We start from the raw sequence: 22295 nt of genomic DNA on the forward strand, positions 1-22295 counted from the left end.
ATCCAGACTTCTCCAGCGCATGTACTTCCTTGCACCAGTCACCGCAAGGCCATTTCACCTACAAAATACACAGCAAATCTGCTTTATATTCTTTTCTGTGAAGCGTTCTGAGATGTCTCAATGACCTGATAAGGCGCTATATCAAATGCAAGGATTATTATCATTATTATTATCTTTGTTTGGCTTCCCAATCCCCAGCAGATCAAAATCAAGATTCTTGTCTTTACTTCGAATTGCTTGCACCAGTCTATCTCTGTGATCTCCTAATGCACGGACCACATCCTCTGCTCAGTAAATCCTGGCCCGCTGCCTGCTGCTTGCCTGCTTCATCCCACTATTAGTGGGCAAGTCTTCAGCCGTTCTTCCCCTGTCCCCTCCCTCCGCCCTTTAAACCTATCTCTTTGACTGCACTTCACCTTTCCCCTCTCCCTTTCCCCTCTTTACCTCCCACCCACCCATCCCCTCCCAGCTCAGGCTTGTAATTTGTGTGAAACGCTCTGAGCTGAACTCTGAATGTAAAAGGCAACATATAAAACGTATATCGCTGCTTTGGTCTCTTCCCTTTCATCTTTCCTACAGCAGAGCTTTCCGACCAAAATAGATTGGGATGAAACCCCGAACATGGTTGGTTCAATGCAGTCAAGGGCTATAAGGCTTCAATGCCGGTAGCTTTTGTGCATTGTTTAGAGAAACTAGAGAAGTCGATAGATATTTGTTAGGTCAGGGGATCAAGCGACATGGAGCAAAGGCGCGTAAATGGAGTTGAGGTACAGATCAGCCATGATCTAATAGAATAGCGGAACAGGCTTGAGGGGCTGAATGGCCTACTCCTGTTCCTATGTTCCTATCTCAATAATGAAGTCACTTCTGTAATTTGGCAGTGTTTTGTAACTGAATTCAGCAATTGTAACATATTCTTGATTTCCGTTTGTGGTAGTATTTAAATCATTCCTCAGGTTCAGTGACACAGAATTGTCTAAATTTAATTTTGTTTTCAGTAAACTAGTGTTTATCTGCGACATGTTTATCACTAAAAGCAGGGATTGTTTGTTATATCTCTACAATGGGATCTCCCTCTCATAAAAATGAAAAGGTCATTTATTTCAGCAATCATTGTTTGATGGACACAAATATTTAGAGGGAACTGAATTGCAATTGTTCCTTCATCTCAGGTAGTCACCAACCACCCAGCTCCACCCCCAAAAAAAGTCTCTTGCTCTCTTTATACCCTCTTAAGTAGTATTAGAGTTGCATTGCAATTGTGTTTTACTTAATGTTGAATCATGAATAATCTGGCATCTTACTATAAAAGTAACAGCATAAAGTATTACTTTCTTAAATGCATGTGCTATGATATAGTGCATTTGCTGAGGTCACAGATTCCTGGAATGCAAACTCGTTGATATTGTATTGCACTTTTTTCAGCTCTTGGAAGCGTCCTCTGGGACTGAGGTAGTTTGACACCTGGGTCAGTGTGACTAAAGTGTATATGGTTTTGTTTTTATATAGGTCAGTGTTGCCTTCTAAATGTCTAGTTATATGTTTTATGTTTAGCTATTGTATAAAATAAACCTCACATATATGTCCTATCAATTGGGACCATACATTTAATATGATTTATGCAAAGTAAGAGTTATATCAAACCTGCATAGAATATAAACTGCACCGATTTCATCTCCTCCCGCCTCCTATTTCCATTTCATCTGGCCCACTCGCTCCCTCAATAACCCGTAAATTGCCAGCACAGACACAATGGGCTGAATTGCCTCCTTCTGTGCTGTATAATTTTATGAAACCTTATGTTTCTGGAAGGGAAACACAAAAGTATTGCTTATGCAGCCCACAGACTTTTCTCAAATAGGGCATCTGACCCTTAGCAGCCAAAAGGTTGGACTGTCCTGACTTATACAATTATACGATTTATACATCAGACTTGTGTGAGTTTTACTGTGTATGAGTAATAGAAGATTCTGTCATAATTTTAAAAGGCTTATCCAGAGGGGAATTTAGACAAATTTATTCATTGGATACGATATCGTCAGCACCTGATGACCTGGAAATTGGCTATATTTTTTGCGTGGGAACTAGCTGGCGCGTAGGAAGCCAGATAGCCGCCTGTGCATATGCATAGGCCGTTGTGGCTTTGTTTAAGCAGGTTGGCATTTTGTGAACCCCCAGTAATCATCAATCCACGACTGTTTGTGGGACACTGCTGTGCGCAATTGGCTGCCGCATTTCGTCCACAAAACATAGTCAATTCACTTTACAGTATATTCTGTGAAGCGCTTTGAGACGTCTAGTAAACATAAGACACTATATCAAATGCATCATGATTATTATCATCATCTTATTGCAAGCCTCCAATGTAAAGTAGTATGTTGCACAAAAAGAATAATCTTTGCGTTTGATATTGTGCTTTTCATGCTGGGCGACATCTCAAAGCTTCACACGGATATACTGTAAAGTATAGTGACTATTTTGTAGGTGAACGTGTGCACAACAGTGTCCCTCAGTCAGCTTTTTAATAACCAATCTTATCTGAGAATTGTCAGCTGGGACACCGGGAGAAACATTTTTGGAATTATTCCATGGTATCTTGATATCGGCCACAAATATACGGTCAATTCATTTTACAGTCTATTCTGTGAAGCACTTTGAGACATCGAGAAGACGTGAAAAGCGCTATATCAAATGGAAGGATTATTATTATTATTATCTTTAACATTCACCTGAACAGACAGCCAGATAGAAGAGGGAGGTCTTCAATCGTGATCTAAAAGAGGGGAAGGAGGGGGCAGGGCAGAGGGATTGGGAGAAAGAGTTCAAAAGCACCATATCAAATATGATTATTGTTGTTGTGCAACATACTTACATTGGAGACCTGCACTAAGGTGATTACTGGTGTTCCACAAAATCCCAACCTCTTTAAACAAAGCTATACTTTCAATGGAGAGTGGAGCTCAAAAATCCTTTTACACTTTAGACATTGACATTGATCAAACTGCAGCCAGTATTGACTGGTTTCAGTGTGATGGTGTTCTGGTGTTGGCCAGTAGAGAAGGAGACTTTAGTCCCTTTGTATAAAGGGAATTGGATATATACTTGAAAAGGAAAAGTTTGCAAGGCTATAGGGAAAGAATGGGGAAGTGGGACTGATTGGCCGCTCTTTCAAAGAGCCGGCATAGGCATGGTGGGCTGAATGGCCTCCTGTGCTGTAAGATTTTATAAGGTCAATTCCAACTCGGAACCCAATTCTGATAGGGGTTTGGGATCAACAAAAGCACCATCCTCTCACTCTAAACTTATATTTTTATTCTAATCCCTCACATATGTGTATTTTCTACATTGCAGCAGAGATTTAATTTGAGATATCTAAAGGATTAAACCTCTTATCAAAATGATTGAGGAAAAGGAAGGCCTGGACTATGAGGAGTGACTAAGTAAATTGGGCATGTTCACACTGGAAAAGCGAAGACTGAGAGGCGACGTGATTGTTGCTTTTAAGATTCTAAAGGGGCAAAACAATATAGATCACGACAGGCTGTTTCAACTTGTCCAGAACAGTAAAACCAGAGGACACGGCCTCTGCGATTGAAGGGGGTAAATTTAGAACAAGTCTATGCAAACTATTACAGTGAGTGTGTAGTGAACCTGTGGAACAGGTTCCCTAGGGAGACGGTTGAAGCAGGAAGTGTTGATTCTTTCAAACACAGATTAGCTATTTTTCTTTTAAGAAATAACATTATGGGATATAGTACTTAGGGAGTTTGGGACATATGTACATGTGGAGTCCTGTGGCTCAGTGGTTAGAGCACTCACTTTGCAAGCGAGAGACCTGAGTGAGTTCAATTCCAGGCAGAGGGCGAAACCTTGGGCAAGTTTCCTTACTCCACACAGAGCCTAATAATAATCCCTCCAAAAAACCAAAAACAATAATAAATTGGTCATTTTCAGTCTACGACTGTTTGTGGGACATTGCTGTGTGCAATTGGCTGCCGCGTTCGCCCACAAATATACAGTCAATTCACTTTACAGTGTGTTCTGTGAAGCGCTTTGGGACGTCCTCCCGACGCGAAAAGCGCTATATCAAATGCAAGGATTATTATTATTATTATTATGTGACCGCTAGGAAGATGGAAGGCGAACTAGATGGACCTTGGTCTTTTTTCATCTAAAATTTCTTATGTTCTTATTGGTTCAGGATTTAACTAACAGTGGAATACTGGGAAATAACTCCTCTTTATCAAGTTTGATGTTGTGACCCGACATTTACTAGGGACCTGAAAGTGGGAGATATTATCTTTGTTTCAGCTGGATCAGAGGCTGGGAAATGTACCTGGTAGGAGTTCTGCCTTTATCTGGTGTTGTACAGACTCAGTGAGTTGAGTGAGTTCATTTCAAATTGGAATAGAACATCTGTTCAGTCTTTTTTGAAGTACTCTGTTCCCCTTTTGGGCCTGGTAAACCTGTTATTACAAATGAGTTTTGTCCTCGGCCTTGCATTGTGTAATTAAAAAGAAAGCCTTATGTTTGGTATGCCGTGGTGCCTTTCACACCGGGAGACGTGGCAAAGTGCTTTGCAAGATGTAATGTAGTGACTATATTTTGCAGATGAACTTTGCAGTCAGATTGCACAATGTCCCACAAAACCATGAAGTGAATGACCAATTTTATTTGGGTAATTTTTGGGCACAATACCAGGAGAAATTTCTTTCTCTTTCTAAATTGTGTCATGGGGTCTTTTGCATCCACCTGGTAGAGGGGATATCAGTTTAACATTTCATCCGAAGGATGGCACCTCTGATAATAATAATAATCCTTGCATTTGATATAGCGCTTTTCATGTCTTCTAGATGTCTCAAAGCACTTCACAGATTATACTGTAAAGTGAATTGACTGTATAGTTGTGTGCGAAACCTGGCAGCCAATTGCGCACAATAGCGTCCCACAAACAGTCATGGATTGAAGTGACCAATTTTGTTTTTTTCTTGAGGGATTATTTTGAGGCGTGTGGAGTAAAGAAACTTGCCCAAGGTTTTGCCCTACATTGTAGTGTAACCCTCAGCACAGCAGTGACTATACAACTTCAAAATCTCGTCTACGCATTTTTGTAACAGCCTTTTTCTGTTGAATATTTTCATCTATCCACCAAAGACATCAAAGAGCAATTAGTTCACAAATCTCTGAACATGTTTTCAGTGCTGGATTAAGCATCCTGAAAAACTTACGATGTGGCAGCAAAATGACTAGTTTTGGTTGGGTGCTATTTCCAAAAATAAGAAGTGAGTGCTTGCTTATTTCAGTTAATCTGTACACCAGCAGCAAATTTATATAGTACCTTTCACGTTGGGAAGGCATCCCATGGTACTTGATAATGAAGGATTTACATCCAAGTTGGGGGTGGAATCCCGAGGGGTGGCGGGCAAGGGGGTGGGGTAGAGAGATGATCGAAGGCATGGTCGAAGAGGTAGGTCTTGAGATGTGCCTTGAAGGAGGCAAGGGAGGGGTGAAGCGGAAGGGCTCCGGGATGGAATTCCAGAGGTTGGGAGCAGAAAGGCTGAAGGCTTGATCGCTGATTGCGGGGCTTACAGTGGGGGCTATGGAGCAGGCCAGTGCCTGCCGAGTGGAGGTGGCAGACAGATTGGTAAAGTTACTGTAAAGACTGACTGAAACTTTAGGCTAAACAATACAGAAATACTTATTGCCGTAATGTATATAATTTTTGATGTCTTTCTTTCCTTCCTCCCCCCACCACCCCAGCCCGATCTATCAGATTTGGCACTTCCTTCTCTTAGAGAGTGATAATTTCTCGGTTTGACTTACTGATGTATTTCAGTGGGGAAAAAAATAAACTCTCAAAATTATTGAATCTATGGAGGTCAATAGAGGATGCTTACCATCGGTAACTTCTCACTAGCAGAACTAGAATCTAAAAGGCATTTCCATCATAATGATGGAAACTTCCTAATGAGCCATTGACTTTGCATTATTTAAAAGTTGGAACAAAGCCAGATTGGAAACCATCTGCTTGCTGTAAGCTGTTGAAATATAAATATGCTGTTGGTATATTGTAATGGTTGAAAAATGGGTTTAACATTTTCAGTATCAGTATGAAATGATTCTATTACATACCTGAAGGAACGCTTAAGTACTGAGTTTGAGTAATAAACTTACAATGAACAAGTCCTGCTGCTTAGCTTTCCTCAAAGTTTAGGTGTACATTTTAATACATGTGGCCCTTTGCTGTAAAATGTGTGTAGCTTTTTTGCACTTTAAAAAGCTTTCTCTATCTGAAGGAGGCAATCTTCGGGTGCCCAACTCTTCACGTGTGAGCCTGGGCATTGCAATGAGTGTTAAGCAACAGGTTACTCAAGTTTGAAGGGCATCAAGGCCAAACCTGATCGGTTTTCATATGAGGTCATGTGCACAATTTCCACCAGGGTTTACTGGATACCAATCAATAATAATCCTTCCATTTGATAAAGCGCCTTATCAAGTTGTTAAGACGTCTCAAAGTGCTTCACAGGATATAAAGTGAATTGACTGTGTATTTTGTGCGTGGAGTGAGGCAGCTAATTGCACACAGCAGTGTCTCACAAATAGTCCGTGGATTGAGTAACCAATTTTTTTTGAGGGATTACTACCCCCGGAAAGTGATCTGCTAATCGGGTTCCTACTTACTCAAGGTAAACACAGGCGTGTGGAGGAAGGAAACATGCCTACATTTCGCCCTCCCTGGGAATTGAACCTGGGCCCTGATTATTAGAATTATAATTTTTAAAACTGATTTAAGTTTCAGTACAAAACTACACGATTTAACTTTCTTCCTCGCAAGTGCTCTAACCACTACACTATGGGACTCCGCCCTATGAGAATCAAGGGCAGGAATCCAGGCTGCAGTTTGGTTTCAGTATTTTAGTGGTACTGGGACGAGGTTAAATTCTAGCTCCCTGGCTGAAATCAGTGAATTCAGTAGAGGCCTAGAATCGAATGTTGTTATTTGCCATTTCCCTGGTGTGCCTCTGAGATTGCTAATTTAATGTAAATTTAGGAGAAGTTTGGTACTGTGGGCCCATACTCTAGGAATTTCAATTATATTGCCAAAACACATTTTGTGCAGTTCTATAACAGGCAACAGACAGGAATTCAGCAGTGAAAGTTTCAACACAGTTTCTTCCGTGTCGTGATCAGGTACTATAATACAATAATAATCCTATCATTTGATAGAGCGCCTTATAACGTCATTGAATATTCACAGAATATTTTGTAAAGTGTGATTGACTGTGGGCGAAACGCAGCAGCCAATTGTGCACATCAGTGTCCCACAAACAGTTGTGAATTGAGTGACCAATTTATTTATATTTTTTGGAGGGATTATTATCCCCGGAAAGTGATCTGCCAATCGACTAACAACCAGGTGACCATAAGCACGGTCGAAGGCAAAGGTCTTCGTTCGCGATCTAAAAGAGGGTAGGAGAGGGCAAGGCGGGTTAGTGTTAGAATGGCAAGTCTTTTGGCGAAGCACAATTCAGCTGCTTGTTCTTTTACTTGGAAAGCCCAGCAGACGAGGCATGGAATTGCTTTTCAATAATTATGGTGCAGTGTTGTCCTGAGTACTAATTGCCCTCAGCTTTTTGATCCTTGGACTAGGATTTCTCCAGTGGGATTTTGAAATTGAAACTTTATGAGTAGCTAGTTTCCTTTGAGTTGGGGAGGAGAATTTGACTAATATAACTAAGTGCACAATTTTGGAACAATATCCTGGATTATATTCCTACTCGTTACACTTCACAGCTGCTCTGCACTTGCGCAGTACAAGATAGCATTCCCATTCCACACACCTGTTCCAAATCCTTCTCTAATTCACCAGCACCTATGTTGAAATGTGCTGCATTTGGGGCCTGCCCAATTGTAATATAGAAGTGGCAGTAAGCATTGATAAAATAGGAATTGTCAGTAGGTATGTGACGTACCATTGTCAAGCGTTTGCCAATGAAGTAACCAGGAATGTAGAAGGGATCTTGAAATGCATGAGAAACCTAATCCTATTAATAATAATAATAATAATAATAATAATAATCCTTGCACTTGACATAGCGCTTTTCACGTCTTCTCGACGTCTCAAAACATTTCACAGAATATACTGTAAAGTGAATTGACCATTTATTTGTGGGCGAATTTCCAGCAAATAGCAGGGATATAATAATAATAATATAATAATAATAATCCTTACATTTGATATAGAGCCTTATCACGTCTTCGAGACTTCTCAAAGCGCTTCACAGGATATACTGTAAAGTTAATTAACTGAGTATTTTGTGGGCAAAATATGCAATTTTCGACTCGCTGTAGCTAGCCAAGCGTCCCTGCTATTTGCTGGAATGGAATTAGTTTGTTCTAGCAAATAACAAACTTATTATCAGTCATCTTTAAGGGGCGCCTGTTGATGATAGCTGGCTGCTTGCCTTTCATAGGTTGTCACATCTTCAGGAAGCAGCCAGTAAAGGCTCATCTCCTCAGCACAGTTTTTTTTCAGTTGAGTTTCCTGAGGAAATCCCGGTTATAACCACCCTTTTCAACTTTTAAGGTCATGGCTCAAACTGTTGTTGGTCCATTCTGGTACAGCAGGTCTCAAAATCGTGGTTTAAGGTTGTGTCAGCAATCTGATGGCATTCATTAACCTGTAGTTTCAAAGTGCAAGTTTTTTTAATAGTTATTTCAGTTGAACTGTTTAAGCCTCTGTTGCTTCGTATTTCAGCTGGTGCATCTCAAGGCATATAATATGTAAAATATAATATATAATATAAAACATGCTTACAAAACATATTTACAAAACGCGGCAGCCAATTGCGCACAGCAGTGTCCAACAAACAGTCGTCGATTGAGTGACCAAATTATTATTATTTTTTGATGGGATTATTACCCCCAGAAAACGATTCGCCATTCGACTAACAACTAGGTTAATACTTACTGCTAGATAAACAAAGAGTTACAGCTTTGCTTGGCCAAAACTTGTGCTCCAGAGAATGAGACCAAAAACTTCACTATCTCTGTCTTTTTTGCCCCTTTCCCCTTTCTCTCCAACTCCTTAAAAAGGTCATTGCAAAGTTGGCTTGAAGGAGCTGGGTTATGATGGCTCTAAATGAAAACCATGAAATTTGGAGGCATCGAACTCTGCTCCCTCCTGGAGATTTCTCTCTCCTGCTTCCTGCTGCTCATTTTCATGGCATGATTTTGACACCATGACCAAATTGCATTTAGTTTGTATTCTTCATGTAGTATAATGTCTTGGGAGTATTTCACAGGGTTGGTGTCGGGCACCGAGCAAGGGGGAGGGGATTATCGGCACAATCCAAGAAGTAGTATTGTACGTGGGATTTAAAGACTGATAAAGAGGGGTGAGATGGAGGAGAAGAGCGAGAGAGTTCCAAAAGTTGGGGGGTGTAGTTGCTGAAGGTTGGCCATTGGTAGTGAGGCGGGAGACCCTGACCAGGTCCAAATATGTTGGGTGGGGTGGGGGAGGGGGAGAAGAGTAGGCATGGAAGATCACAGATTGCAGAGGGGAGGTGCTAGGGAGTGAAGGGATGTACAGCTGAGGGTGAGGACCTTGAAATCGATCTATTGGGAGACTGGGAGGAAGTGGTGCCTGGCGAGGACTAGAATGAAGGACATGCAGGGTTGGGTGTGGATGAGGATGTGGGCAATACAGTTTTAAATGAATTGGAGCTTGTGGATTGAGGAATTGAGGAGACTAGCGAGGATTACATGTTGAGCACCAGGTCATTAACTGAAGTGGATGAGACAGGAATATTCAGAGGATTACTGTTTGACCTTCCTTGTCTTTTCTTCCTGGGCTATTGGAGAAACCTCTGGAAAATATTTAGTTATTTTAACAACTACTACTAATTACATTTGTATAACACTTTCATGTCGGGAGGACATCCCAAGGCACTGGACAGTTAAGGATGTGAACCCGAGCCGGGCAGATTGGGATCAGGAGGGGTAGAAGGCGGGGAGGGTGGGGGTAGAAGGGTGACCAAAAGTGTAGTCGAAGTGGAGGGTCTTGAGACAGGTCTTGAAGGAGGCAAGGGAGAGGCGAAGGGACTGCGAGGTGGAGTTCCAAAGTGTAAAGACCAATGGTGGGTTGGGCAGGGGACATGGAACATGGACCCAGACAGGTCAGTATGCAGTTAGCAGGTCACAGAGGTAGGGAGGAGCAAGGCTGTGGAGGAAGGCCTTCGAAGGCGAGGACGATAATTTTGAACACTATCCTCTTGGGAATAGGGAGCCAGTGGAGCTGGACGAGGGTGGGGGTGATAGGGTCATGGATCCTGGTGCGAGAGAGGACATGAGCTGTAGAGTTCTGAATAATCTGCAGCTTGTGGAGGCAAGAGTTGGCAAGATTGACGAGCAGAGTTAGCATAATTGAGCCTGGATTTCTAGTTGGTATGTAAAGAAAGTAAAGGCAATTTTGAATGATTCTCGTCAGCCTTCAACCTCAACAGCTCTGTTTGCAAAGACTTCTGAAATGTTTTGTATTGAGAAAAGGGAATGAATGGTGTAGTTTCAGTTTAGATTGTTCTGTCCGGAGAATTTTCTTGGTTTGTTTGATGTACTGGAGGTCTGTGCCTAAATATTTTTTAAAAAGTTCCATTGGTCTATTCAAACGTAGCTTTAGCCCATTGTCTGTGATATTTTGTTTTGGGGGTATTTCTGTACATGAATTAGGAATGGATTATTAATATCCTGTTCTGTCTTCCATCAGATCGCTCAGTTAAAGCTAGTGTCCCCTGGTACAGTAATTGGAAAGAGACTTTGACGCAGCTGAGTTCGTCCAAGTTCCATTCAGGTATTTTATTCAGTTGGTCTGGGGTTTTTCACCAGTTTCTCTTCACTATCTTGCTATGGATGTACAGTTTTCCCCATAACCTTCAGTACCTCGATTTTTGTGTGTGTGTGTTGTTGTGGTGGTAATCTAGTTTACTGTGCCCTCATTAGGGTTAATTGTGGAGTGCTGTAGTGTGTTGGTTAGAACACTCCCCTTGCAAGCGAGAGGACCCGGGTTTGATTCCCTTAAGCAAGTTTCCTTACTCCATCCACATGCTTCTGTTTACCGAGCAGTAAGTAGGAACCCAGTTGTTAAGTCGATTGACGCATTGCTTTTCCGGGGGTAATTATCCCTTCAAATTTTTTTTAAAAATTAATAATTTGGTCATTCTATCCATGACTCTTTGTGGGACGCTGCTGTGCGCAATTGGCTGCCACGTTTCACCCATACAATACACAGTCAAGTCCTGTGAAACGCTTTGAGACGTCTCATAGATGTGGTAAGGCGCTACGTCAAATGCAAGGATTATTATCGTCGTCGTGTGACGTGCATTTCTTGTGGTGACCTTGGAAAGAATTGTTATAATGTGTTGTTATGGAGTCGCAAGCCAAACCGGACATTAAGTAAAAATTCCTGCTGCAATACGCTTTCTGTACGCTGTGCGGGTGCGCTGGCATTTCTACGCTGCAAAATAGCCAACAGCTGCGGCTGTCACGTGGCATTTGACCTCATTTCCTTTACGTGTTCGCTATGCCCAAGCACTTCCTGCAGTTATACGCATCGTGCACATAGTGATGATGGCGTTGTCTTGACAACTCAGAAATCAGCCATTTTTAGCGCAAAGATATTGGTCGATTCACAAGTCAAAGCCCAACCACATGGCCCCGGCTTTCCAGGGTTTCTGCATAACTTAAAATCACAAATCTTTGGCAAGGGACTTGTAAAGCCAAATCCTTATGGAGGTACTGTGTCAACGAATAGAATTCATAATGCTGATTTTCCGTCTTTTTTGCTGTTATTTTTAAGAGTTTGTAGCCTTATTTTGTGCTGTGGAAACTCTGCTCGCTTCATTTGAACTCGTTTGTTTATCTGACTAAGTTGACTAGTTAGTTTTTTTGATATCTAAGTAGAACTGGGTTCAATTCTTCCTATTTCACACAGTTACATCGGATGATACAATATGGAAATGGTCACTCAGCCCAACTAATCTGTGTTTATACTCCATGTGTCTCCCACCCCCCATCCCTCTTATTCTCCTCTTCTACATATCAGTCTGTGTCCTTCTCTCTCATGTGTGTATCAGGGTCCCCCTGAATACATTGAGGCTTTTTGCTTCGACCACGACTTCCGGCAGTTCGTTCCACATTCTTGCCTCCCTCAGCGGGAAGTTCCTCCTTTACTCCGTATAATATCCACTAGCTTCGCTAGCCCTCTTGCAGTTATGCTCGCTAACAAGTGGAAAATTAGGAGGCAGTTTTTCACACAAACGGTAATGGAAACTGGAACTCTCCGCCGTTCAAATTTTCAAAACTGAGGTGGATAGATTTTTGTTAGGTAAGGGTATCAATGGATATGGGGCAAAGACAGGTAACTGGAGTTGAGGTACAGATCAGCTACAATCTGATAGATATGGCGGAAAGGCTCTAGGAGCTGAATGACCTCCTGTTTCTGTGTTCCTAAGAAAAATGCTTATTTTTCCAATGAAAAATGTAAGTGCTGTACAAGAAAATGTTGAAAATGCTAAACTTTAAAACCAGCCAGCAAACAGCTGGAGTAATTCTGTTGTGTGGCTCCAGTGTTTTACATATTGTTGTGGTCATGTGTTTGGTTTTCACTACATTTGATGAATCTGATAAGAGTTTGTGATAGAAGCTTGATACCAATCACCAGGTTAGAAGTCCTGACAGCTACTTTAACATAAAATGTAGGAGTTGGCCATTCGGCCCTTCGAGCCTGCCCCGCCATTCAATCATGGCTGATCTTCTAATCTAACTCCAGCTAATACCATAACCCTGCCTTATCCCCATATCCCTTAATCCCTTTTGCAATAAGAAATATATCTATCTTAGTCTCTATCTCAGCTTTGGTGTCTCTAGGCGAGGGAGGGGTGAAGTGAGGGAAGAATGAGGTCATTCAATTCCTGATTCTGTGCGGTGATGTCTGCTGGAAATATGTATTTGTGGATTTTTGTTTTGGACAGCTGGGTGTCTGACACATGTGGAAAACCATTACCATGTTTGAGTATCCAGACGAAGCTGCGAGCTCCATGCATCTCACTTACACGTGGAAAGTCCATTTATTGGAATAGAATACTCACTCTCTCCCAGGATGGATGCAACCTGCTTACCTAATTACAGAGAGTCTTAGGTGCAGCTTGGAAAGAACCAAGACTTGGGGACCCCAGAGTGTACGTTGGGATACTGTTTAACTATCTAAAATCGCACAGATGGTAGGCTTGATTCTGACACGCCGTTGCCAATTTGGCAATGTGGTCTGGTTGCCAAACATGTCACCTTGGAGCCAGTTCATTTCCAAGGAGAGCTCCTCCCCACCGGGATATAGTCACTAGTTGGTCATTTGACATCCGACAAATACAGATTTGAGCCCACACTAGATAGATGGTACCAGGTATGCAGGTACCAGGACCTCCCTGCAAGCTTCCCAGTGGGCAACGCGGCTTAGCATGAAATGTGTCAGAGCATTTCCACTGTCTTCCTGTCCGTAGCTCATACACACATCCTTCCCATTGAGCAATGCATTTCTGAACATTGAGTGAGGACATGGTCGGGATTCTTCTGATGCCTGTGGGGGAGGTGCTGGAAAGTCGTTGGTGTTTTCAGGAGAGGACAAAAGTGGGGAGAAAATCTGCAAATATGCTTTAATTTGCAAAATGATCACTCACACCACAGAGAGAGGTATCAAATTCTTTTAAGGAAATCTCATGTCAGCATTTTATGTTTTGCCTATGATTTATATGGTTAGATTGAATCGTTTGCTTTCTTGTAATTTGAGCAATAATATTTTAATGCTTTGTTTTCTGATTCCCGGACTCTTATTTCAGCCACTACCCCCTGGTTTGAGGCCTACAGGGAATGCTTCTTCCAGTCCATGCCAGCATCAGACCACGAATTTCTACACCACTATTTGGCATGTATCCTTTTCTGACCAATATTTTTATGACTCATTAGCTAAAACGTGTTGAATGCTACTACTGAACATGTCTAATGCTAGTACTAAGTGCAAGTACAGCGCCTTGGGATGTCCTTCCAACGTGAAAGGCGCTATGCAAATGTAGTTTGTTGTTGTTGAATATGCTTTATTTTCTGACGATAAAATTATGTTTTGCTGTGAATTAATGGGATCTGTGGATTGAGGCTTCTCTTCATAAGATTTGCAGATGAAATGCAAGTAATGGCAACTCATGGTTCAGCAGTGTAGAGAAAGCTTTGTTTGAATGAAGATTATTATGATAAACCTTGCATTTAATATAGTGCTTTTTGTGTTCACGGAGATCGTCTCAAAGTGCTGCACAGGATTCACTGTAACGTGTAGTGACTTTTTTTAGGCAATTATGCCTTTAACTCAAGTGGCAAGCTACAGTTATTAAGGATTAAACTATTTGTGAGAAAAAACCAAAACAATAATATGTACCAATTTGATTTTATTTGCTATCTTTTTATGTTGCCATTTGCTGTACTCAGCTCTGGTACATTTGGGAGAGCAAATTATTTTATGAATAGAAGTGCCCACAAAACACTGCACTTTACAGTAAATCTTGTGAAGCGCTTTGCGATGTCCTCCTGATGTGAAAGGAGCTACACCAAATGTAAGGATAATTATTATTGTAAATGTAACTGTATTACAAATCATTGTTAAATTTCCAAGTTGTGTCCTTTTTGGGTGAAGGGGAAAATAAAATAAAAGTTTCCTTTTCATTCCTATTAATTGAGTTTCAGGGAAAAAATAATATGGTCTAATAGTATATGGATCCTTTTTTACTATGACACAAATGAGGTGCAGGGGGAATTCTGGTGGCTTATATCAAACTATTAAGATCTCTTTGCGGCTCTTATTTGAAATTAGACTGATAAGAATTAAAGAAAAGCCTTTTTTTATGCCCTCTCTGGCCCCACCTTTGGAATTCCATTCCATATTTCCTTGCCTCCTTCAAGGCTCGTCTCCAGACCCTCTTCGACCGTGCCTTGGGTCACCCTCCTACCACTACCCTCCCTGCCCTCCACCCCTCTTAAGCCCAATCCCCAGCTCGAGTTCAAATCCTTAACTGTCCAGCTCCTTGGGACGTCCTCTTGACGTGAAAGGCGCGATACAAATGTAATTTATTGTTTTTGTTGTTTTGTCTGCTGATGATAGTGAGAACGACCCATCATTTTGGAAAATAAAGGATCATTCTCATATTATTGAAAGCCCTAAAATATGTTTCTGAGTGAGTATGTGTGTATGTGTGTGTGTGCATGTTTGTGCGTTCACGTACACACTGCGCAAAAACAATTTTATATTCCTTAACCGTATTCCTGAAAGGCATGCTTGTTGTGTCATCAAAGGAGCTTGATCCTGTGGAGCAATTCTTGAAGCTATCTCAAGAGCAGCATCGTATTCAGCACAACAGTGACTACTCTTACCCAAAGTGGTTTATTCCAAATACACTGAAATACTATGTTTTGCTGCATGATGTTAGTGAAGGTGATGAGCAGAGGTAAGAAGTGGGTGAAGAAATATCAGGGAACTGTTTGAAAATGACTTGTTGTACATTCAGCCGATCGTGGAGCAATAACAACAACAACAAGATTCCATTTATAAAGCGCCTTTCACGTCAGGAGGACGTCCCAAGGCGCTGCACAGTTGGGTCATGACCCGAGCAGGGGGGAAATGGAACTCTGGACTATTCTACTCTCCTTGCCTGATAAAACACAAATTGCTTTTTTTATTGCACTTTATCACCTCTGTGTCTCAAAGCACCTTATAATAATTACTGTCAAACATCGTAGCTTTTTTGTAGGCAAGTGTACAAAGTCTCAACCTTATGTCAAGCTTTTTTCAATTTGTTTTTAGAGGTGATTGACAATTAATGCTGTGTTGTTGGCCAGGATAAACTCCCTTCTGTTTTGGGCACATTGATGAGTTGGAGCTCCGCTTTGCCAGAAGAAAGTTGCACAAGAGCGGTGCCAGTCAAAAACAAACAGCAACCTTATATCATGCTTTTTTCAATTTGTTTTTTTAAAAAAAAGATATTTATTATACTTGAAGATAATCCCATTGCACAGCCTTTATTTTCGTCACTGTGATAAAAACAGAAAGGAGTTTATCCTGGCCAACAAAGCAACATTAATTGGAGTCCCGTAGCGTATTGGTTACTCGCCGCACAAGCGAGAGAACCTGGGTTTGATTCCTGGGCAGGGCGAAAGCTTTGGCATGTTTCCTTACTCCATACGCCTCTGTTTACCCAGGAGCAAGTAGGAACATGGTTGTTAGTCGATTGACGGATCGCAATAATCGCTTAACAAAAAAACTAATCACTCAATCCATGACTGTTTGTGGGACACTGCTGTGCACAATTGGCTGCTGTGTTTCACCCACAAAATATCAGTCAATTCACCTTACAGCCTATTCTGTGAAGCGCTTTGAGACATCTTAACCACATGATAAGGCACTCTATCAAACGTAAGGATGATTGCACAGCCTTTAATATATATATATATATAAAATCCTTGCATCTGATATAGAGCACTTCATGTCTTCTAGACATCTCAAAGCGTTTCACAGAATATACTGTAAAGTGAATTGACTGTATATTTGTAGGCGAAATGCAGCAGCCAATTGCGCACAGCAGCGTCCTACAAACAGTCATGGATTGAAGTGACCAATTTTATTATTTTTTTTCTCTCTTGAGGGATTATTTTCAGGGGTGTGGAGTAAGGAAACTTACCCAAGGTTTCGCTCTGCTGGGAATCGAACCCAGGTCTCTCGCTTTACCGGGAACTTTTCTTTTAGGATGTGTATAACTAGCACCCACTGCAAACTGGAGTTTGTCGCTTATTAAAAGTTCATAGAAAATTTCTGAAAGAGAATAGCCATTTGAATATTTGTAATGACTGCGCTCAGATTTCATATTTAACTTTTGCAAATGTATTTCCATTTCCATAGCTGCAACACAAAAGTCCTATTGAATCATTTGACTTGGATACACATTGCAATGACTGTACCTCTGCTTCTGGAGATTTTATTGTGTTTTCCATTGCCTTTAAAGCATTAAAGTTTGACCAGTTTATTATTTTAAGCTTGAATCATATACATATGTTTCCCAACTTTCAGAGCTGAATCTACTTATGAGGAAATTAAACAGCGATACGGGTCCCAGGGCTGCTATCTGCTGAAGTTTAACTCTCGCACACCACTAGGTGGATCGGATGAGCAAATCCCAGACCCTTGGAGTCAGTACTTGAATAGAAGTAACTTGCAGAGCCAGGTAGGAACTGAGGTCACACATATTTAATAATAAGAGTCCGTACAGTAGAACCCATGTTATCCCAGTTATCCACCTGGGTCCCTTTCATTTAATCGAGGTTCCACAGCAAAATCATTGTTGATGGGCAGTGTTTTTTCTTCTTCACTGAGTAGTTCCCAATTTAATCTTCCATCCTTACAATTTCCAAAGATTGGAAGAAGTCAGACGCAACACACTGTGTAAAATTACATTTGTAAAGTGGCTTTCACGTCGGGAGGATGTCCTAAGGTGCTGAACAGTCAGGGTTCAGGAGCCGAGCCTGGGGGCATGGTTGGGATGAGGGGGGACAGAGGGGGTAGGAGGGCGGCTGAAGACACGGTCAAAAAGGAGGATCTTGAGTTGTGCCTTGAAGGAGGCAAGAGAGGGAGCCAGGCGAAGAGATTGTGGGATGGAGTTCCAAAGAGTGGGGGCAGAGAGGCGACAAGCCCGGCAGGTCAGAGATGCAGCAGGGGACAAGGCCGTAGAGGACCTTGAAAGTGAGGACGAGGATTTTGAATTCTATCCTCTGAGGGATAAATGCAAGTTGTTGTTGTTGATTTGACAGGTCAACCTGTGAAGTTGTTTGATGGGACATGTGAAGGAAAAGATTCCTTCTCTTGGTGAGATTAACAAACTCGAGCAATGATTATCAATTGAGATCTAAAGTTGATGTTTGTGGTATCTAGTGCTGTAACTGATATTTATTTTAAAAATGTCCCTAATGTTCATGCTAGGTGCTTTTTCATATTTGGCTAAAATGGGCCTTGGCACGTCCTCCCAACGTGAAAGGCACTATACAAATGTCAGGTTTTGATAGGGTAGACATAGGGAAGATGTTTCCACTCGTGGGGGAAACCAAAACCAGGGGCCATCAGTATAAAATAGTCACAAATAGATCAAATAGGGAAGTTAGAAGAAATTTCTTCACACAGAGACTAGTGGGAATGTGGAACATGCTACCACAAGGAGTTGTTGAGGCAAATAGCACAGATGTATTTAAGGTAAAGCTAGACAGGTACATGAGGGAGAAAGGAAGAGAAGGTTATGCTTGAAGGCTTAGTTGAGGAAGGGCAGGAGGAGGCTCACATGGCGCATATACACCGGCATAGACCAGTTGGGCCAAATGGCCTGTTTCTGTGCTGTATATTCTAATGTAATATATTCTAATGTAATTTGTTGTTGTGAAGCTGTGTGACAGATTTTTGTCTTCATTTTAGGAGATCTGTGAAGATGGTCCCACTTCACTTGTTACCAACAAAAATAAAGAAAACTCCATAAAAGCATTAGAGGTGGAAGGAACGGACATTTCAATCAAAGGTACTTAAATTCCATGTCACTGCTTTAAGAGTTTTACAGCAAAAAAAAGTTTTAAGGGAAGAATTGTGATTGAAAAGCTTTTAAAAAAAAGTTTATTTGTTACTTAGCATTAACCCTGTAATAATAGTAATAATAAGTAATAATAATCCTTGCATTTAATAAAGTGCCTTATCATGTTGGTGAGTACTTCACAGGATACACTGTAAAGTGGATTGACTGCTTGTTTTGTGCATGATCCTAGGAACATAATAGTGTACAGGACTGGAAAAGACCACTGTCATCCCTCTGTCTAATCCTGTAAATAGCTTTGCAGTGATAAATGATTTAAACATAATTTGAAGCACATTTTGCCACATAAGTCTTACAAATAAGCAACAGTTGTCCTGTGTAACATTCATTCTTGTTGTATTTCAAAAATTAGTGAAACAACTCTTAATATTGTTCTGATCAGCAGTGACTAATTTGGAGCGATGTGTTGGAGCACTGAAATACTATAACTGAGATCTTATCTGCCTGTTCAGTGGACATTAAAAATTCCATGGCACTGTTCAAAAAGAGAGGTAGATTCTCCCTGTCGTAGCCAACATTCTCACAAACACAATTGGTTATTGAAATCATGGTTGTTTGTAGGATATTGCCGTGAGAAAATTAATTGTCACATTTGCCTATAAATAGTTACTGGATTTTACAGTAATAAATCCCTGTGAAACAATTTGAGGCATTTTGACAACTTGATATGGTACTATATTGAATGCCAGTAATATTATTATTACATAGTTATTTTGGAAATCAAATATAAGAGAATGGTTTAAACAACAAAATTACATTTGTATAGCGCCTTTCACGTCAGAAGGAAACCGAGCAACAACAACAAGATTCCATTTATTGAGCGCCTTTCACGTCGGGAGGACGTCCCAAGGCGCTGTACAGTTGGGTCAGGACCCGAGCAGGGGGGAAATGGTCAGGGTGAGGGGAGGGAAGGGAGGGAGCGAGGAGGAGGTAGACAGTCGAGAGGGGAGCTGAAGGCACGGTCAAAGAGAAAGGTCTTGAGATCAGCCTTGAAGGAGGAAAGGGAGGAGGCAAGCAATAGAGTAGTATTGAAAAGCTTGAAATAAGTGTTGTGTAGGAAAGTTTGTAATAAGCTTAATGCTGATATCCAAGGGGCTTTATTATAATAATACAGTAGCATTTGTTTTGGTGACTGTGTGGATTGTGTGGACTTTCTCCAGGTACAATTGGTCCCAGACACGACTGTTGCGTTTTGCGTTTCGCCCACAAAATATACAGTCAATTCACTTTATAATGTATTCTGTGAAGTGCTTTGAAATATCACAACGACGCGCTGTATCAAATGCAACAATTATTATTATCATTAATAACTAAGCTGATCCAGAGGTGGAATTCCCTAGAGCTCCTGTAAGGAAGACCAGTTATGCAGAAGAAACTAATTAATTGCTGTGGTTTTAAATTTGAACAGATGGCGTGGCAAACAACTATAAATCCCATCCACTGCAACAGGCTCATTCCAAAGAAACTCATACGAAATTGGAGGAGCTCGATGGTACAAGCAAGCCCGTGGGGACAGTAAACGATGGAATCAAACAAAACAGCTTGAACGCTCGAGGGTTGTGTTTAACACTGACCGATCACGATCGAATTCGGCAGTTCATTCAGGAATTCACGTTTCGAGGATTGCTGCCTCACATTGAGAAGACGATTCGACAGCTGAATGATCAGGTGTGGCTATGGTTCTGTTCTCAGGTTTTCAACACGATATTTGATCTATGAGTTCCACATTGTTTCTTTTGCCCATGTGTCATATGTCGGCTAGATCAGTAGAAACTTAATTCAACAGGAAAACATTGACCGATTTAGACTTATGGATAGTTTTCTTTTAGGAAATAACATTATGGGATATGGTACATAGGTAGTGTGGGATATATGCATCTGACTGCCAGAAAGGGGGAAGGCGAACTAGGTGGACCGTGTTTTTTTTTGTCTGTTATTTCTTATGTTCTTATGATTTTGAATACATAGGATAAATGACACTGCCTGAGGCCACAAACGTTTTTTTTGTGTGCGATTTTAAGGGAGAAGAAAACGAAAAGTAATGTCGCAAGGTGTTCTTGCCTAATTTTATTTCTAAGGAACGTATTGAGAAAGATCGTAAGGAGCGTTTTTAGTATTCTATTACTGAACATACAAATAAATCACCAAAGAATATATTGAAATAGGTGCAGTATTTCAATCTGAAACGGCTAGGATAGAGTCAGATTTGATAAGAATGTTCAACAAATCTATTAAATTAGTATTAAACTTGATATGTATATCAAAAAAGCCACACGTATTTGTTTTCCCCTTCATTTTGCCAAATATTGGAGAGCCATGGAAAAAGTAAGTTCAAAGTGGTTTGGCCTCAACTACAGCTTCGTTGTGTTCCAGTAACACACTCAGAACTTGCCTTCATGTTAAAGCTGAAACTTTAGCAGAGAAAATTACAAGACCCACGCATGTCTTTTCCAATATGTTATTGTTTGTGGAGCTGTGGAATCCTGTAGCATAGTGGTTAGAGCACTCGCCTCGCAAGCGATCGACCCGGGTTCGATTCCTGGGCAGGGCGAAATCTTGGGTAAGTTTCCTTACTCCACATGCCTCTGTTTACCTAGCAGCTCAATTTTGGCTGAGCAACAACAAGATTTCATTTATAGAGCGCCTTTCACGTCGGGAGGACGTCCCAAGGCGCTGGACAGTTGGGTCGGGACCCGAGCAGGGGGGAAATGGTCAGGGTGAGGGGAGGGAAGGGAGGGAGCGAGGAGGGGGAAGAGAGTCGAGAGGGTAGCTGAAGGCACGGTCAAAGAGAAATGTCTTGAGACGGGCCTTGAAGGAGGAAAGGGAGGAAGCGGCGAAGGTACTGGGGGATAGAGTTCCAGAGCCTCGGGGCTGAGAGGCTGAAGGCCACCGATGGTAGGGCGGTTGGGGCGGGGGGTGTGGAGCAGACCGGAGCCAGAGGAACGGAGGGTACGGGCAGGTAAGTAGGGGATAGTAGGTCGGAGAGGTAGGAGGGAGCGAGGCCATGAATGGCCTTGTAGGTGAGGATGAGGATCTTGAATTCGATCCTCTGGGGGATGGGGAGCCATTGGAGGTGAGCGAGGGTGGGAGTGATGTGGTCGCGAAGCCTGGTGCGGGACAGTACCTAGCAGTAAATAGAAACCTGGTTGTTAGTCGATTGGCGGATCGCTTTCTGGGGTAATAATCACTTCAAAATAATAATAATTTGGTCACTGAATCTACGACTGTTTGCGGGACACTGCTGTAAGCAGTTGGCTGCCACGTTTTGCCCACAGTCAATTCACTTTGCAGTATATTCTGTGATGTGCTTTGAGACGTCTCAATGACGTGATAAGGCGTTATATTAAATGTAAAGATTATTATTTCACAAAAATGTCGGAACAATTACTGTTAACCGTGCTAGCTTTTTAAATATTATATTCTCTTTCCAAGCGTTTGGTTACTTGATATTCAATAAGTGATTGTTCTTACGGTTACAAATAAATGAAAGTCAGCATCTTGAAGCTATCTGTGGATTTCATACTGCAAACTGCATACTGACGTGTTGAAGATCTTGCAATTGCAAGTTATTAGTGTTAT

At 41.4% G+C, this 22295-nt stretch overlaps 1 protein-coding gene across 4 annotated transcripts in view; it reads left to right on the forward strand.

Annotated features, from left to right (window-relative positions):
* Positions 1–22295, forward strand: part of trappc8 (trafficking protein particle complex subunit 8) — a 66525-nt gene that overhangs the window by 12213 nt on the left and 32017 nt on the right. For 2 of the 4 annotated variants that reach the window (XM_007895037.2, XM_007895039.2), the window contains exons 3-8: positions 10766–10849; positions 13890–13979; positions 15368–15542; positions 17159–17312; positions 18548–18647; positions 20125–20384. In XM_007895037.2, the coding sequence (XP_007893228.1) occupies positions 10766–10849; positions 13890–13979; positions 15368–15542; positions 17159–17312; positions 18548–18647; positions 20125–20384 (863 nt within the window). The remainder of the gene's footprint in view (positions 1–10765; positions 10850–13889; positions 13980–15367; positions 15543–17158; positions 17313–18547; positions 18648–20124; positions 20385–22295) is intronic. The other 2 variants (XM_007895038.2, XM_007895040.2) reach the window with 1 other exon arrangement.

The sequence above is a fragment of the Callorhinchus milii genome, unplaced genomic scaffold, assembly GCF_018977255.1.
Source record: "Callorhinchus milii isolate IMCB2004 unplaced genomic scaffold, IMCB_Cmil_1.0 Scaffold2, whole genome shotgun sequence".
NCBI classification, from domain to species: domain Eukaryota; kingdom Metazoa; phylum Chordata; class Chondrichthyes; order Chimaeriformes; family Callorhinchidae; genus Callorhinchus; species Callorhinchus milii.